Source organism: Hevea brasiliensis, chromosome 1 (genome assembly GCF_030052815.1).
Source record: "Hevea brasiliensis isolate MT/VB/25A 57/8 chromosome 1, ASM3005281v1, whole genome shotgun sequence".
Classification (NCBI taxonomy): Eukaryota; Viridiplantae; Streptophyta; class Magnoliopsida; order Malpighiales; family Euphorbiaceae; genus Hevea; species Hevea brasiliensis.
The window spans coordinates 111,677,845-111,697,154 of NC_079493.1; the positions used below are offsets into that span (position 1 = coordinate 111,677,845).

A 19,310-nucleotide genomic window follows, 5' to 3' on the forward strand; every position below is an offset into this window, starting at 1 on the left:
TTTGATGCATAACTAAATATATATAAAAAAAAAGGTCCCACCGGGAGTCGAACCCAGGTCGCTGGATTCAAAGTCCAGAGTGCTAACCACTACACCATGGAACCATTTATGTTTGATTTTCGCTAATTATAATTATATATAAATAATAAAACAAAAAAAAAAGAAGTTGAAAGGAAGTGTTCCTATTTTATAAATTTGAGGAATATATTTTCAAATTAATATTAATTATATCCAATAAATGTGAATCATATATTTTTTTAAAGGTCTAATACATGAATTAGTTTTTCAAGTATTCAAAAAAAAATAGTGCACTTATATTTGTTTTTTCAATTTCTGTACTTTTCAATTTTTTTATTTTTTTTTATAATTTATAAGTATTTTTTAATTAAATAATAAATATTAATAAATTAAAAATCTAGTTTAATTTATTATAAAAGTAAAAAAGATATATCAAACAGTATATTTAATAATATTTTATTCATAAATTTGAAAATTTATACTTATTAATAGATTAAAATAAAAATTTTAAATACATAAGGGGTCAAAATAAAATATTAAGAATGCACTGGATTTTTCTCAAATATTTTAATAATTATTTTTTTTTCAATACAATCACCTCCTAAAGTCTTTGTGTATAATAAAATTAACATAATTAATAATGTAAACATTTTAATTCTCCAATTACATAAATTTAAAAATAAAGCATACTCTTATATATAACATTTTAATTTCTATAAAATTAAAAAAATGAGAACATATAATATCGGCACATAAATAAACACATGTATAGATACATATAAATAATAATAAAAAATCCACTCAATACAACAATTATAAGTCCTCTTACAAGACACTTATAATACTCCGGTTAAGGATGGCAACGGGTACAGTTTTTGTCGGTATTCGATTTTATCGGACCCTAATAGTACGGGTTTGGGTATTATATAATTGAGTTTGGGATGAGTTCGGATTTAAAAAATATTACCCATTACGGGTTCGAGTCGGATTCGAATTTTATATGTTAGTTATCCGTTACCCAAACTCGTTTACATAAATACTTAATTAAATATAAAATATATTTTTTTATAATAATATTTATAAAATTTTATATTTTTTATTTTATATAAAATAGAATTTAAATATTTTATGAAATTATTAAAATTTTAAAATATAAATTATTAATTAAAATAATTTTTTATACAAAATATTAATTAAAAAATATAAAATTAAACGGGTTGGGATTTTTTTTTCGGGTAATAATAATTGAGTTTGGAATAGGTTAGGGTAGTTAATAATAAATTTTAATCAGGTTTGAAACGAGTTCGAATTTTGATAATATTAATCAGATTCGAGTTCGAATATAGTGATTTTCGCGGATACCCTACCCATTGTTATCCCTATTCTCAGTTATTCTCGTACTTACATCAAAGTGCATCAAGAATTCCCTTTTTAATTACATGTAACAACTTATTCCTAAATAATTTTTGATAACATTCATGACATAGTATTTTTATATTATGGGTATGGATTTTTTTTATATTAAAATACTATTATTTAATACTTTTATTTTAGAAAATTAATTATTTGATTTCTTTATCTTAAAAAAATATATTATTTAGTTTCCATATTTTTATTATATTTATTATTTAGTCTCCCACTCATTTTAAACGTTAGTTTTTAGTTCTTATAATTTAAAAAACATAATTATATAATCCATCTATTTTCTAAATTTTAAACTATTTAATTTTAATAATAGTAATTTTTCTTTTATATTTTAATATATTGACTAATAAAATATTTGACCAAAAAAACTAAATAATAGATAGAATAAAAAAATATATATACATTAACTAATGTATTTTTTAAAATAAGGAATCAAGTAATTAGTTTCACTAAACTAGAATCATTAAATAGTAATTTTTCTTATATTTACTATGTTAATATAAATAATAAATAAAATGAGATGAAAATATGAACTTCATTAATGTTATCATAAAATAAAGCCAATTTAAAATTGGTTAACAAAGATAATATAATTAATGCAAATTTAATAATCAATTAACTAAATAATTTAAAAACAATTAAAATAATAATAACCGAAAAAATTGAAAAAAATAATTTAAATTTATATATGAACACATAAATGATTTAAAACTTAAGATAAATAAATAGAGATTAAAAATTTATCAAGTAAAATTAAAAACTTAAAACAAAAATTTGGGAGTGATTCAAGTGTTCCTTCTAATTTAAAAGATTCAACCAACGAAAAGAAAAAAAAAATGTAATAATATTTCAAAAAACTTTAATATATATATATATATATATATATATATATATATATATATATATATATATATATAGAAAATTTTTTCATAATAAAATAAAAAATTTAAAAATAAAATATTGAAAATAAGGAATTACAATAGGGTAAAATAATCTCAATATTATTGTTATAAGTTATAACAGTGAATTACACTTTATTACAAAATTAAAATTGTTTTAAAAAAATTTTCAAATAATAATAATTAAATAATTTAAAAGCAATTAAAATTAAAATAAAAAATTAAAATGAGAAAAATAATTAATAAAGGAAAAACCTAAATAAAAATTTTAAGAGGAGTCAAATATTCCTTCTAAGAAGATTTAACTAATTGAAATGGAAAAAAAGTGAAATAGCAAATTAAAAGATTTCAAGATATATTATATAATTTAAAAAAAATATTTATTTTTAGTAATAAAATAAAAAAATACAAAATAAAAAATCAGAAATAAGGAATTAGCAACAGATTAAAATAATTACAACAATACTATTATTACAATAGTAATCTACACTTTATTATAAACTAAAATTGTTTCAAAATTTATTATTATAATAATAATAAAATAGTTAAAAAGTAATTGAAATTAAAATAAAAATTGAAATTTCTTGCACGTATTTAAGTTGCTTTGAAGGTGTATTGTGAATTTGGGCTTAGGTTTTAGACTCATCATGGGTGAATCCAAGCCTTAATTCTTTAGAAAATAAATAAATAATTAATTTGTCAATTTTATTTTTATTTTTATTTTTAAAGATCAAATCCATCAAATTTATGGCTTATGGTTAATTTTATACTTGTATTTTAATATAGTATATATATATATATATATTAGGTTTTCTAAAAAGAAAAATTTTAATTAAAAATCATTTATTTAGAAAAATAAATAAATAAATCAATTAAATATTATTACATTATTAAAATTTAATTATTTTATTTGTATAATTATTTAATTATTAAGAATCTTAAAATAAATTGCATTTGATGGTATGAAAATCTATGCATCTAGATTTCATCATAAATATTGTTAAAATTTTATAAGACTAAAATATATTAAATTTAATAAAGAAAGTAACTTTTTTTATATACATATTTAACTACAATTAGGGTCCAATTTGAGATTTTACGGTTCTGAAAAAATTTTTAATGCATTAAAGTAATTTTATTAATTGACAATTAATATATTTTACAAATATAAAAATTAAAATTCAAATAGTAATGTGATATATGGATCCAGCGTTTATCTATGGCTATAGGAGATTGCGATGCTTTGCCTTGCCTTTCTTCCCCTTACCGCCTGCTTGGATTGGAGGAAAAGGAAATAAACTAGGAAAAATAATTATGATGTGATAAACTAGGAAAAATAATTATGATGTGATATTTTCCTCTGTTCGGAAAAATAAAAGAAAAATGAGTATTGAAAAGAAAATATGCCATATTTTCCCTTGATCCTGTTCTCTCCAACTCTGAGAGAAAAGAAAATGTGAGGTAAAGTCACCTTTTTAACTTGTAAAATTACATAATAATCCTTTTACTTTTATTTTCATTTTTATCTTCTAGTTGTTTGCATATTGTCCTTTTTTCTAATATTTTTGACATCAATGATAAAACAGTAGAGTAATATCTTATGAGCTCCCTTTTTATAATTATATATTTAATATCGTGTTTATTAAATTGAAATCTTTATTCACATGAAAAAATAATCTATAAGATAAGGTAAGATATTAATTTTATTATTTTGTTTTCACTCTTTCACATGAGAAGATAAATTTATTTTTTCTCTTTTCCAATCACAAGAGGGAAAATAAAGAATGAAAAATAAAAAAAAAAAATTCCTCTTTTTTTTTTTTTTTTTTTTTTTTTAAATAAGCTGAATTTCATTACCATAAAACAGAAGTCAGCCAAGGGAGCAGAGCTTCAAATGGTTCGGTCCATACAACCATATGATCAAAATGAATAGAACATCTAGCTAGCCTATGAGCTACAAAATTAGCCTGCCGTGGGACCCAATTTATAGAGACATCAGTTCCTTGCCTAATGATCTGCTTGCAATCTCGAACTAAAAGACCCCAATCCGAGTAATCTTCTTCCCAAGAAAGGATACCCTACACTAGCTCCTTAGAATCCACTTCCACTTGAATATTATGAAAGTGCTTGCTGCTAAACCGAGATAGCATTGATCTAAGCCCAAAAGCTTCTACCACCTTAGGAGGAGAAAAACCCTTCTTCTAGCTTGACCCTGCTTTGATGAAATAGCCTTAGCAGTCGCAAACCACGAACCTGAATCCCACTTTAGCTTGATCTTGAAAAATGGCACCATCCACATTGCATTTCAAATAACTGCTAGGAGGGGGAACCCATTGAGAGCTTCTCCCACTTGCCAATGTGGGAGTTTCAGAGGGCTGATGCTGTGTTTTGGCGTTAGTCCAGTCTTGAAGAATTGAGTTTCCCCGAAAGCACACTTCCTGGCTCGATATAGGCTTATGATTCCAAATTAGTTGGTTTCTGCTTTATCATAAACTCCAGACCATAGCTATCATTTTGCAATTAAAATCAAAACTTTCAGTCTGAAATAAATGCATAATCCAATCTTTAAAAAGAGAAGTATGGTTTTGATCCACTCAAATGCCAAGTTCTCTCCAGCAAGAAGCAACCACTGGACAAGTAATAAGTGTGTGAACAGTGTCTTCAGGTCTACCACATGTCAAACAATTCTCAACCACATCCAAACCACGTCTTCTGAGATTTACTTTGGTGGGAAGGATGTCTTTGTAAGCTCTCCAAAGGAAATTCTTTATTTTAGGAGGTATACCTGAAGGAGGAGAAGCATGAAAAACATAAGTTTATATCATTGAATTCAAAAAATTTTCACCTAGGATCACATGCATCATGCAAGATTCATTTTTATCTATTTGATTTCAATGATAAATAGTATATTAAAACTCTTTTAATATGTTTTTAGATCTACATTTGCCATTTAAGATTTTAGAATTAATAAGATTAATTCATTAGAACCCTAGATTAGATCAATAACAAGTGCACTAACCTTTTGATGCACTGCAGTATGTTTGGCACCTTTGGGATGCGCATTAGGACACCAGATGTTGCTCCTCTAGCTTGTCCACACCAAGATCACTAATGGTAGCCCTTGAACAGTTTCTAAAGCTTTCCCAATTAATTAGAAAATCAAGTTTTGCCTTTTAAGAGATTACAAATGTAAACAGGACACTATAAACGATTTCTAGTATTTTTAATTCAAGAGATTGTTGTCTAATCTCTTTGAATTGATGAGAGACGAAGAAGAAGAGAAGGAGTGGCAGCCATGGGTGGCGGCACAAAGAGAGAACAGCAGCTTATGATTTTTGTTCTTTCATCTTTACACTTATATAGCTAGGTTATCACTTAAAACCCTTGCCACATGTTACTTTCTGATTGGCTCTAGGTTTAATTGACCCAATCACATTGTGTCAAGTGTCAAGCCTATATTTCATCTTGACTTTGATAATCTTACATGATTAAAAGACATATGACAAGCTTATGTGTAGTGTCATGTGTCACCATCTCATAGTGCCACATGTCACCCTGTGAAATGACCAAAATACCCCTATGTCTTAATTTTGAGTTCTTAACCCAAAATAATTATTTTTCTTTTTCTGATCAATTTATATCAAGTATAAATAAATTAATTAATCTCTATTAATTAATTTCTCATTAATTAAATTTATATTTAAACACTTTAAATATAAATTTAACTTATACCATACTTCCAATAACCTAGATTTAGTTTCAAGCCATGCTAGGGACTTTGCAATCTAATTGCTAACTAAACCTATTTAATTAATCAATTAAACTCTTTAATTAATTAATTAAATTATATTTAATTTAGTGATTACTTATGTATATGTGACTTACTAGGCTCATCACTAATTGGCAATGAGACATGATATCAACTCTTATCAGAACTCTTTCTTACCATAAATGATTTCTCTAAATTATTTTATATAGCTCATAGACTATGGTTAACACTTAGCATAGCGTGCCATAGCCACCCAATCAGCAATAAGATTTACCTTAAATGAACCTATAATCCTATGTTACTATGCACTAGAATCTCTCTATTACAAAATTCCAATTCGAGCTGGAGTCATGGTTTACGTCAAACCCCATTTGCTATGAATATTATGTTCTCTTTTAATTCCATTTATTGATTAAAAAGATTTTCTCATCAGAAATCTTTTATGATTAAATCTATCTGTTCTGGTCAGGAACTTGAAACATCAAGAACAATTAAATGAACATGGGATTTTATCCCTATTTACTTAGAGAAACAGATTCCATCTTGATCAACACCTACCTCCATATATAACTAGTACGAGCCAACACATGCCTATATACCCATACACAGTACAAGTATGAAAGCAATATCAAACTCAAACTACCTATATACAAGATAACTATGCTATCTCAGGTCTAAAGATTATATGCACTGATATAATTTATGACAATACACTGACAAGAGTAAACTCCATGTGCTTGTCATAAATGTCACTGGTTCGACCTACTTATCATGTATAAGTGCCTATCATGTTTGTTATATGGCATGAGACTCACCATTCCATCTTATTTACATCTCATATAAATAACTTGGGAACAAACATGATTATAATCTTTCTAGATAAGTCATGTTCTTATTGTGAAGTATCATCGATTGTGAACCTATTTATGATACTTTGTGCTAGAAATACTGTCACTCATATTCTTAACAACTTAAGAATAGAATTTCTAATAAAATATCAATGGACCTTTTCTATTACACATAAATATATTATGTAAACGGAAAAGTGAAAATACCTTTTATTAATAAAATATGTATAAGATACATACTAAATGATATGCTCTAGGGCATACTACTAACAATACTCAGGTTCCACAACTTTCGCCAATGATCATGAGGGTTTCTTCCCTCCACACCTCCCCTCATATTTGTGGCCACATGATAAGCCGATTTCACTGAGTACTTGCCTCTTTTGTCAAAATGCCAAATCCAGGTGTCTTCCCTATAAAAAATACTAATAGGCATGCTGTTAATAACCTCCACATCTCTCACTTGGAAGATTCCTCTCAGAAGATTATTGTCCCAACACCTACGAACTGGGTTAATCAGCTCTTCAACTGTCATGTTCTCTCTGTCCTGTAGTGGGAATGATTTGACCCAAAAATTGTCATTTTCATTTAACCAGGGATCTTGCCAAATCCTGATGTGCATCCCATTCCCAACACTAAGATGACAACCTCGTTTCAAAAGCGACTGGGAATGCAAAATACTCTTCCAGACATAGCTTGGATTTGCCCCTTCCGAGGCCTCCAAGAAGTTACCCCTTGGGTAGTATTTAGCTTTGAAGCATTTACTTAGAAGAGATTCTAAGTTCTTTATTAAGCTCCACCCTTGCTTTCCTAGCATTGCTGTATTGAAGCAATGAAGGTCTCAAAAACCCAATCCACCATCGTCTTTCCTACAACACATCCTATCCCAAGACATCCAATGAAGATTTCTTTGTCCAGTTTTTTTCCTTTAAATAAGCAAAAATCTATCTCTTGTTCCTGCCAATAAAGGAAGGGAGGCCAAGGTATCTCCCATGGTTGATAGGGCTGTAGACTCCAAGGGTATCCTTAATTTTGAGCTTTAAATCTTGTCTGACGTTGCCACTAAAAAAAATACCTGATTTTTTATAGTTGATAGCCTGACTGGGTACCTTTTCATAGTTATTCAAAATTTCCTTGATTTTCTTGCCCTTAGGCTCTTCAGCATTGAAGAAAAGGAAGCTATCATCAGCGAAAAGTAGATGGGAGATAGGTGGGGCTTTCCTGAAGATGCGAACCCCATGGATATGACCTAGTCGTTCCGCTCTTGCTAATAAAGTAGTTAGGCCTTCCGCACAGAGGATAAATAAGTATGGTGACAACGGATCCCCTTATCTCAGACCTCTCCTCGGCTTCACTAGACCCACCTCCATACCATTAACATTGATGGTATAATTAACTACGGTGACACAATTCATGATTAACTTTACCCACAACTCATTAAAACCTAATTTCAGAAGAACAAGATGCAGGTAAGTCCAATCCACTTTGTCATAGGCCTTGTTAATATCAAATTTGAGAGCAGCTTCCCCTTTCCTTCCACTGCACTTTCTTTTCATAAAGTGGATAGTCTCAAAAGCAACAAGCATACTATCAGAAATAGCACGACCCAGCACAAAAGAAAATTGACTAAGAGCAACTACTTTATGGAGAATCCTTTTTAGTCTGTTGGCAATAACCTTAGAGATAATTTTGAGCAGCACATTGCATAAGGATATAGGCCATAGGTCCTGCATCGACTTCAGCTCCACACCTTTTGGAATCAACACAATGATCGTTTCATTGAGTGAGGGAGGAATCTCACTCGAATTAAGCCAAATTTGGCAGTTTCTGATTACCTCATCACTTATCAAATGCCAAAATTTCTATAAAAAAGCTGGATTTAGCCCATCTAGCCCTGGGGCTTTATCTGGGTTCATTTGGAAGATAGCTTTCTTGAATTCACAAACCTGGAAAGGACTGAGTAGCATCTCATTATCTTCTTTAGAGACCTTCTCTGAAATACACCTGAGGGCATCATCATACTCGCCTTGCTGCTAGTGAACAGAGAACTGAAATACTCCAAAGCCACATTACCCATTAGAGATGTTTCGTAGACCCAATTGCCATCTTTATCCTGAATTTTCGAGAGTCTATTCATTTTCTTTCTACTTCAAGCTAAAGCAAGGAAGTACTGTGTGTTACGGTCCCCACTCTGAAGCCAGAACTTTTTTGCTCTTTGCCTCTAGAAGTCCTCTTCTTGCTGTAAAAGAAGTTGCATTTCCTTATTTAAAGAGATAAGATCCCCTCCAAAAAGGCCTGTCCTAGCACTGCAACACCTGTTAATTTTCTTCTCAAGAACCTTTTTCTTGTGCTTGAATCGTTTTATAAAGTTTTTTCCCCAATCTGCCAGATCCTTACCATAATTATTTAGCTTATCAATAAGGCAATTCGATGTACTACTAGCCCAGCTAGTTTGAATTAACTGCGTCACTTTCGACTCCCTTAACCATGCACTTTCAAACCTAAAACAATTGGAAGCCTTGACCCACTTCCGAGCATCTAATTCCAGAAGAATAGGGGAGTGGTCCGACATTAAAGCTTGTAAATTGAATAACCTACAGTCTGGAAACATCTGAAGAGCCTCAACATTTAGGAAAGCCCTATCAAGACGCTCCTCCACCCACCTTTGAGTGCCTCTTCCACGTTCCCATGTGAATGGACAACCCTCTAGAGGGACATCATGAAGCTTACAGGTTTTGATAACATTTTTAAACCCCTGGTAGAGATGGTTCGGATGAGCATATCCCCCTCTTTTATCGTCTGCCACCAGGAGGTCATTAAAATCACCTATGCAAATCCATGGAAGCGAAGAAGCAACTGCTAGGTTAGTAAGCAAATTCCATGATTCTCTCCTTCTACCTCTTTCTGGAAAGCCATAGAACCCTGTAAGTCTCCAATCCCTATGAGAATTGTCTGAGATTATCATATCGATGCAATTGTTTGAGAACTAAGATATATTAACTGAAACAGAATCCTGCCAGAGAACTGCAAGACCCCCTCCTCTTCCTTCTTTGTCTACCGTAAAACCACTAAAAAATCCCAATTTAATCCGAAGCGATTCAATCACATTAGCATGAACTAAAGTTTCCATCAGAAAAACAACTTGTGGCCTTTTAACGTGTACTAGCTCCTTGAGAGCTAGAACTGTCCGAGGCTTGCCAAGCCTCGGCAGTTCCAACTTATGCAATTCATGGCTGTCGGCGAGCCTGCTGAGCAGGGCTCGCCATTGGGGCTTGAGAGGAAGTATTTGTTACCATAACTGATCCATAGGGCAGCATACTTTGCTCCTCTGCTTCCAAAGTTTACTGCTCTATGGGAAGACTCAATTTCCTACACTATCTTTTATTACACTCAAGCACTATTAGAGAAAGATCAATGTCTTTTGAATTTGGGACTTAAGAGGGTTGCCCTTGTTGGTGCTCATCTTTTCTTTGCTCGCACTTTAGGTGGTTTTCTCAATTTCTGCTTCTCTTCACAACCAATTTATTTTTCTTCCCCTCCAATAATTCATCCAAACATAACATTAGAGTGACAATGGTGAGCCCGTGAATTTATATGAAGTATCTTTTTCCTAAGTTTGGCCAGTTTAACTTATAGCCGCTAGTTTCACAGAATGATTTCTCTTCATTTTATTTGGATGATGGATCACTCTTACTCGATTCTGGCGGATTGCAACATCGCGCAAATTTTCTAAATTTTTATCCGTGGTTGAGCTAAATTTGCTGTCTAGAATTGAATTTTTTTTATGAAATTTATACATTGTGTAGGAATTTTGTTCTGGGCAAGGTTCATTAAATATAATTTGCCCTTTTAAATTTTAATGCAGTGATATTAAATAATATATATATAGTAATGTGAAACCGACCGAAAAATTAGATGGGCATGTCTTATCCCTAATGCTTGTGACACTCAAAAAGCATGGGAGGCTATTGGTGTGATTTGGGTTGGGCCCACAAGATGAGATATTTAATTATAACAGTTAATTAAGTTAAGGAGGACGTGTATTAATTATTGAATTAGGTTGGAGTTTTGGCTAATTGCTGCATAAAAAAGCTACAGCCCCACCTAATTTTTGCAAATTCCAGTACTTCCAACTGCCTGCATTATTGCATCCATCCGCAGGGAATACCACGGAAGCCCCCCCATCATTTCACCGTATGCTCTCCTCTTTCTTCTTAAATATATCTTTTTCTTAAATATTTTATTGCTCTTAGCATAGTTTATTTATAATTAATATCTATTTAATATTGAAATTAATTAGTCAATATTACTTTAAAAAATATTTTAAATATTATTAAAAAAATTTTAAAAAAATTATTTTATTATTTTAATATTTTTCTAATATAAATTTATTATATTTAATTTTAAATTATTTTTTAATATTTGTAATAAATATATTTTAAATAATATTTTTTGACAATAATTTTAACAATAATATTAAATATGTCCTTGAAATTTTCAAGAACTAAATAAACCCAACAAATGCAACAAAATTGTTTTACAACACAGCAAATCTCAACAAAGAAAATTCAAATTGTAATTGTATCACAATTTTTCATCTTAAATTATAAAATCCTAGCAATTATATAAACATTTTTGTGGAGAAAGTGTCATAGGAGACGAAAAGGAAACAGAGGAGGGAGACTGCGAGCTTTAATGGCGATGCTGGGGCGGAAGATAGACATCAACAACAAATAACATACGAGGGGAAAATATATTAAATAATAGTGTATTAATTTGTTTACTTAGCCTGGATTTCAAGTAGGGAATATATATTTCAATTATTCATAAGATAAAAATATTTTGCAAATGTTAGTATATTAGAATATAACGTTAATTAATTAAGCTTCAAGAAATAAGGATTAATATTTCATTTGGAGAAAACTAAACGAAAGCTTATACATTGGAGAATGAAAATTTCATTGCCCATTAGGAATTGAAGTAAGAGGGGAGGTTTTTATTATTATTATTATTATTATTATTATTATTAAGATTTCATTTATTTCATAAAAAATATTATTATTATTATTATTATTATTATTATTATATATATTGGATATTTTTAATAATTTTTTATTTTTACGAGTATTGTATATTATTTCTTGAAATATGAAAGGTAAACTTTGAGAAAAAAAAAAAAAGAAAAACAAATGCAAAATCCGAAAGTCAACACTGTCTTGACATCTATCTACCATAAATTAACTCAAGAAAACAACTCTACTGTTTCCTTTTGAAAAAAACAATTTTCTCAAAGTCTGTCGATTTCTTTCTCTTTCACTCACTCTCACACTCACGCTCCCGCTAACAGTCTCTCTCTCCTTACTTGCTTGAAAAATTAAAACATAATTATATAAAAATTAAAAATTAATTACATCATTAAAATAATTTGATTATTTTTTCTATTTTTAAAATATAAAAAAATTGATATAAATTATTTATTTTTATGATTAAAAAAATTACATTTCTTTATTTATTACTCGAGTTATTATATTTTTATTGAATAAAAAAAATTCTCAACAGAGTATAATAAAAACGTAAATTTATCATTATCCTAAAATAAATAAATAAAATTATCATTTTTTTAATTTTTTTAAATACTCGTGATCTATTATCATAGTTATTAAAAAAAATTATAAAATTTGCATCGTCCCGATTCTAACTCTCCAAAACTAATCGCGAGTAATAAATTAAACAAGCATGCACTATGACATACGAAAAAATAATTAAAAAAAATTACTGATTGATTAAAATAATTAAATTTTTTTTAATTTTTTTAATTTGCTATTTCCTTGATTGGAGAGATGGGGTCGAGTCACATTTCTCTGTTTCTATGTTGGGTTAAAAACCAACCAAACCCGGTCCACACCCACCACAGCCCGGTCCATCACGCTATACTCCATCCAATCAAAACTCGCCACCTCACTCTTTCTCCATTCCTATACACTATCTGTTACAACCCAAAGAACGAAAAAAAAAAAAAAAAACCGAAAACCCCGCAAACAAACACAGAAGCCCCACCGCCCCTCCCCCATTCCCACCTCGCCGGAATCTCATGAAACCCTAAAAATTTAACTCCGAGAGCTCTTCAAGCTCTCAAATTTTCTCCTCGTCTGGTGTTGCTTCTGGTTTCTAGGGTTTAAGCGGTCTTCTATACGCTGATAGGGAGGGAGGGAGGGAGGGAGAGAGAGAGATTATTCTTATACGTATCGAGAAATGTACGTGGTGCCGCCACCTCTGCAATCCGATTCTGGATCGGCTGGCGTTGGGTCCGATGATTTACGGGTCTATCAAACTTGGAAAGGCAATAATGTAAGTTCTTTATTATTTTTTTTTTCCTTCTTTCTTGTTATGGGAATTTGGCTTGGAGCTTTTCTTTATGGTAATTCGTAAGCTAATCATTAATATACTATAAATGGATTCGTTTTGTCATTTTGAACTTAACAAGTAATGAATATAAGGTTCTTCATTGTGTTGACTTCTACTGATTGGATGTCCTGGTAAATTTGAACTTGAATTACTGGTTGGCATCTAAAGTTTCATTCCTTTTTTTTTTTTTCCCCTATTATTGAAAAAATTTTCCTTTTGGATGTGATGCTGGTAAAGATAACCTGAAATGGTTTAAGATTTTTTTTTTTTAATCAGTATAACGTGCTAGTACCAGGTAATATTCAGTTTGGAGGAGCAGTTCACACTTCTCTGGATAAAACTAGCAGGCAGTCACATAGGATTGATGGGAACAGCTATGAACATTGCTGTTATCGTTCTGCTTTGCTTGTGAAGTTGGAAGCTTGGTTTCAAGATTGATTGAGCAGTGATTTGGTGATTTGCATTTTCTAAATTAGGAGTCATGCTGCCATGAGACCATGGAAAGGAAGCCATTTCCTTGTGTTTATTTATCTCATATTTGTAGCACTCATTTTATTTTCAGTGGAATTTGAAATTGGAATGAGCTTGACAATGTATGATATTGTTTTGCTAAGTACAATAGGTGTTACTTTTAATATTTTTGTTGTTGTTCACCAATAGGGGTTCTTTTTTCCTGTTATCTGGTCTGACTTGGCAGAAATTTGAGAAAATTTTATATTTTTGTTTGTTTGTTTTTGAACAAGGGAAGTAGAGGAGGGAAAAAGGGGAAAGAAAGTTCTTTTGATTACTTAATGAGGTTCTAGTTGCTGACTGAGAATTGATTGATATGCTCTTTTGCAGATATTCTTTCTTCAAGGGAGGTTTATATTTGGACCAGATGCAAGATCACTTGCACTGACTATATTCCTGATTGTTGCTCCAGTTTCAGTTTTCTGTCTCTTTGTTGCTAGAAAACTGATGGATGATTTTTCTGATCACTTGGGAGTATCAATAATGGTCGTTGCTGCTGTATTCACCGTATATGTGAGCTCTCTCTCTCTCTCTCTCTCTCTCTCTCTCTCTCTCTATATATATATATATATATATATATATATATATATATATATATCTCAAGTTCACACCAAATTTATCTATCATCCAGATCTTTAAATCACATTATGATTTTTCTTATGCATAAAATTAGTAGTTCTAAGTCATGCGAAGACAATTTCAATCAGGTCTGTGAGCTTGTAAAACCTAAAGCGCCAAGGATTTTCTAACAAGACTCAAAGAAGAATGTTTCCTTGGAAATCTTTAGATTTTCTGGAATGTTTGCTTCATAGTCGCATTTTCTCATGCTATATAGAGCAACAGGATTGCCTGGCTATTGCTAGAGCAGTATGTAAAACCTAAAGCAGCTTATTTTCTAACAAGACTCGAAGAAGAAAGTTTCCTTGGAAATCTTTAGATTTTCTGGAAAGTTTGCTTCATAGTTGCATTTTCTCATGCTATATAGAGCAACAGGATTGCCTGGCTTTTGCTAGAGCATGCGCTGTTTTTGAATGAGATGTTATTTACCTGGATTTTTTTATCAAGTGACAACTCTTCAGGTCTTCCCTGATGCTGGAATGAAATCCCTATTAGACCCAGAACAGGGCAGTTGTTGCATTGGTGCATCACTGCAGATTGCAGCTAAAGTTCACCAACTGAGCACCAATCACATCTTTAGTCAGTTCAGCACATCCAGCCCAAAAAAGATACAGGAAAGAAAGGGTTCTTAGGGGATGATTGGAGTGCTCCTTCAGAAGGAAGGCTTTCCCATACAGAAATTAGTGCATAATTTAAATTTGGTGTGGCCAGTGGTAGGATAGGTGGGATTGGCTAAAGATTTCTAATTTCTGTGTAGATGAACGTGGAAGTTGTGTAACTGATTGTTATGAGCTGTAGGTGGCATTAAAGTATGAGTAGATTCTTCAGGAGTTAGCCCAAGTTTTGAAGTGTGGCTTGTTTAGAAGATGGGTGAACCTTTTAGAAACAGATATTCGTTACTTACTTAAACCTTGCCAATATTTTCTTTAAATATTTTAAGCATGGGGCCGAGTTTTCTTGTCAACCTTAGTGAACCATGCCAGCCTTTTTTATACAGTTAGAGGCTCTTCAGATTGGTGTGCATTGTGAACTGTGGATATTGGAATGGCATTCATATTATGGCCAAGTATATAATCTCACAAAAGGACTATTCAAAAATAATTAATTATGTGTTTGCATTTTTTATTTTCTTTTAAATACACATGTATGCATAACTGTGTATTTTTATATGTATAATAGGTGCACTGCTAAAAAATTTCAAACATGTTCTTTAGTGTGTTCATTTTCTTATGTAGGCTAGGCTGGTGGTGGAGTTATACATATGCTAGGGTTGCTTCGAATTTGGAAATGTAAACGTATGTGGTTTCGTGTACCAAAAAAAGCCAAGAAAAGGAAATTACACAAAAGACCCAAACAAATTGACATGAATTTCCAAAAGTGGCCCATTGGGTGATCCAAACTTGCACAATACCTAGTAGGGGTGAGCAATCGATTAACCGAATTGAACCAAATTTATAACTAAACAAATTTTTTAGCCATTTCTAAAATACTAACCAATTTGACTGAAAGTTAATAGAAAACCAAATATAAATCGGTTCTGTTATTTAGTTTAACTGAATTAACTTAAAAATAATTTATATGTTATTTGATAATAAAAATATAATTATATATTATTACCAAAAATATAATTATAAATATATATTATCAATAAAAATAATTAAAGATTCAATATTATCAATAAAGAATAATGGTAAATAATACACATTATTAATAAAATTATTATTATTATTATTATTCAAAAATTCGGTTATTTTGGTTACAATTCCAAAGGTAACCGGACCAATAACAAAAGATTTCAAGATTTATTAACTGAACTGAACCCATAATCAAATTATCCTTTATCAAATAACTGAATTGGCTGGTTCGGTTTTGTTTTTGGTTATAACTGAATAGTACACACCCCTACAAGCAAGTTTCAACTCAAATCCATATGGGAAAATGCAGTACCTGAAACATTCTGAACCCAAACCTGACCTGACTTGATTACTCCCTCTATGATTTTGTGTATTTTGTATAGATTTTGGCAAAGTTGCTTTGCAGCAGAAGGTATCACCAAAATGCCTGTACCACTGCTGGAAGGCACTTATTCTTATTGGCATAATGTTTTTGGATGGTGATTGCTTTGGAGACAGTTATCTTGTCCTAGAAGTTAAAAGAAACAAATGTGTTCTCAAGGCACTCTACAGTGTCTTTTATAGGCAAGATAGTGTTGAGTTCCCAGAATACTGAACTCTGACGTGTGTGATATCTCAGGTTTTAGTTCTTCTCCTGCTAACCTCTGGAAGAGATCCTGGCATAATTCCCCGCAATGCACATCCTCCAGAACCAGAAGGCTTTGATGGAACTGCAGATGTTGGTGCTGGTCAAACTCCACAGTTACGTTTGCCACGAATTAAGGAGGTAGAGGTCAATGGAGCAGTTGTGAAGATAAAGTATTGTGATACTTGCATGCTTTACAGACCTCCTCGCTGTTCACACTGTTCAATATGCAATAACTGTGTAGAACGATTTGACCATCACTGTCCTTGGGTTGGGCAATGTATTGGGTTGGTAAGTGATCCCTTGTTTAGAGTTGTTTACCATAGCCAAGCTTAATATTTAGTGACTAAAACAAAATATTATTATCCGCTGGGTGTGATGTATCAATTTGGATGGCAGTTCTCTTTTTCTTTTTCTTTTTTTGCTCCCATTTTTCCTGATGAATTCACTCTTTTCTATTCCAACAGAAGATGATAATTAAATGGACACAATCTAGATTGATTTCATCTCAAATATGACTTAATTTTTTACCAATAGGTGTTTTTAAAACTTGATCAAATGTTAATATATTATATGTGAGACTTTGTTCACATGTTTCTTGGATTAATATAAAATGCTGGTATTAATAATTGTGGCAGTTAATCTGAAGGTATTTTTGAATATCTTTTCCTGTTAATTTGTGGATAATGTGTCTGAAGGAAAATTTTTTGATGCAGAGAAATTACCGATTCTTCTTCACGTTTGTCTTCTCAACAACTCTTCTTTGTATATATGTTTTTGTGTTCTGCTGGGTCTACGTCAGGAGGATCATGTTATCAGAGCACACATCAATTTGGAAAGCAATGATCAAAACCCCTGCCTCCATTGTTCTAATAGTTTACACTTTCATATCAATGTGGTTTGTCGGTGGCCTTACTGCCTTCCATTTATATCTCATTAGTACTAATCAAGTAAGAAACTCATCTTCCTTATTTAGAAAATTCCATCATGTTTCTTAATTCAAGTGTTTGTTTTAAGATGTGAATACAAGTTTGATATTTATGTTACCTTGCTTGTCAGACTACTTACGAGAATTTTAGATACCGATATGATAGGAGAGCAAATCCCTATAATAAAGGCGTGGTTGAGAACTTTAAAGAAATCTTTTGCTCCAGTATTCCTCCTTCCAAGAACAATTTCGGGGCAAAGGTACCAAGAGAACCTTTACCAACTCGACCAATTGGTGGAGGTTTCATGAGTCCTAATATGGGGAAAGCTGTGGATGACATAGAAATGGGCAGGAAAACAGTGTGGGGAGATATGGGTGCTATGGCTGATCATGGTGAGGGGCAACTCGCAAACAATGATCGCTTGAACATAAAGGATGGTGAATTAAGTGAGGTATCCCCAGACATAAGGACTGTAGTGGAGGAAGGGGACCACAGTGGAATACATCCAAGAAGATCTAGCTGGGGTAGAAAAAGTGGAAGCTGGGAGATGTCACCTGAAGTTCTTGCCTTGGCGGCCAGAGTAAGGGAACCAAACCGTGCGTGTGGGAGTGGCAGTGGTAGCTTGACAACTGAGAACCGAGTTTCATAGCCTGAAATTTGTCTTATAACTAATCCAATAGATTCATGGGGATTTGATCAGTTGAGTACAAGGTGAGACCATTTGAGTCCATGCTCCAAACTATGTTATGTGCAGTATGGGAGAACCTTTTTAGCCGAGTGTTTGGAAGAATTGGTTTGGTCATTGTTCTTGTGGGGGGTGTGATGGAATGATGTATTGTTGTATGAGTGGGACTTCTTTTTCTTTTCTCTTATTCGATTTTTCGTTTGTATTTGTGGAATTAGTTAGCATATAATTTTATTTCATTTCACTTGTGTAACAAGTCATTGTTATTTTGTGTCCCGAGTCTCAAGATTCTGCATGAGCAATTTTACATTAAATGGCAACCAAATAAAGAAATAAATAAAAGTGAATTTTACAAATAAAAAGGCAGATTTCAAAATAAATATATATTTTTTTAATTGAATTTATTCAATTTGTCATTTCATGTATATATCTTATGTAGAATCACTGGCTTCTTGTACAATTACTCCTTAAGTCGGGGGACGCTAAGTTCGAATGCCACCCTTGATACTAAGGTTGTTATAAGCAAAGGAGCTGTACATTCGTATTGTAAAATTGTAAGATTTTATAATTTACTTAAAATTTATTTTAAAAAATGTATAATTATATTTATATAAATACATAAATAAACTTTAATGTATATTTAAATATAAGAAGTTATGAAAAAAAAATTTCTAATATAGTGTTAGGTTTTTATATTCAAATTATTTTAATTTTAAATGAAATATTTTCTTCACGAAATTATGAATATGAGAATAATTAAAATTATACACATAAATAATATAAACTTCATATTTAAAAAAATAATTCTAAGTTTTTAACTTTGCAAAGATATAAATATAAATAATAGAAATATTTGATAAATAATACATAAAAATTGATCATATTTACAATAATTAAAATATAATAAAAGTTATCCAAAATTAATATAAAATTATAAAATTAATA

The 19,310-nt window shown here is 31.0% G+C and overlaps 2 protein-coding genes and 1 non-coding gene across 3 annotated transcripts; 1 reads left to right on the plus strand and 2 right to left on the minus strand.

Moving 5' to 3' along the window:
• Nucleotides 1-32: 32 nt before the first annotated feature.
• TRNAQ-UUG (transfer RNA glutamine (anticodon UUG)) lies at nucleotides 33-104 on the minus strand. Its single transcript has one exon. It is a non-coding gene; the product is annotated as a tRNA-Gln (tRNA).
• A 9,076-nt stretch (nucleotides 105-9,180) lies between these two features.
• On the minus strand, nucleotides 9,181-9,924 carry LOC131183285 (uncharacterized). The gene has a single exon (XM_058153910.1). The coding sequence runs from the start codon at nucleotides 9,922-9,924 to the stop codon at nucleotides 9,181-9,183; it is 744 nt and encodes a 247-aa protein (XP_058009893.1).
• A 3,024-nt stretch (nucleotides 9,925-12,948) lies between these two features.
• On the plus strand, nucleotides 12,949-18,621 carry LOC110646742 (probable protein S-acyltransferase 7). The gene is made up of 5 exons (XM_021800278.2): nucleotides 12,949-13,307; nucleotides 14,205-14,387; nucleotides 16,746-17,042; nucleotides 17,468-17,701; nucleotides 17,811-18,621. The coding sequence occupies exons 1-5, from the start codon at nucleotides 13,212-13,214 to the stop codon at nucleotides 18,327-18,329; spliced, it is 1,329 nt and encodes a 442-aa protein (XP_021655970.2). The 5' UTR covers nucleotides 12,949-13,211; the 3' UTR covers nucleotides 18,330-18,621.
• The last annotated feature ends 689 nt before the right edge of the window (nucleotides 18,622-19,310 follow it).

What these genes read in the sequence shown, in the direction of transcription:
- LOC110646742 (XM_021800278.2), top strand. Translation starts at nt 13,212, where the DNA reads ATGTACGTGGTGCCGCCACCTCTGCAATCCGATTCTGGATCGGCTGGC. An exon ending in CTGCTGTATTCACCGTATAT is followed by an intron (nt 14,388 to 16,745) that starts GTGAGCTCTCTC and finishes GTGATATCTCAG; the next exon opens with GTTTTAGTTCTTCTCCTGCT. An exon ending in ATCTCATTAGTACTAATCAA is followed by an intron (nt 17,702 to 17,810) that starts GTAAGAAACTCA and finishes CTTGCTTGTCAG; the next exon opens with ACTACTTACGAGAATTTTAG.
- LOC131183285 (XM_058153910.1), bottom strand. Translation starts at nt 9,924, where the DNA reads ATGATAATCTCAGACAATTCTCATAGGGATTGGAGACTTACAGGGTTC.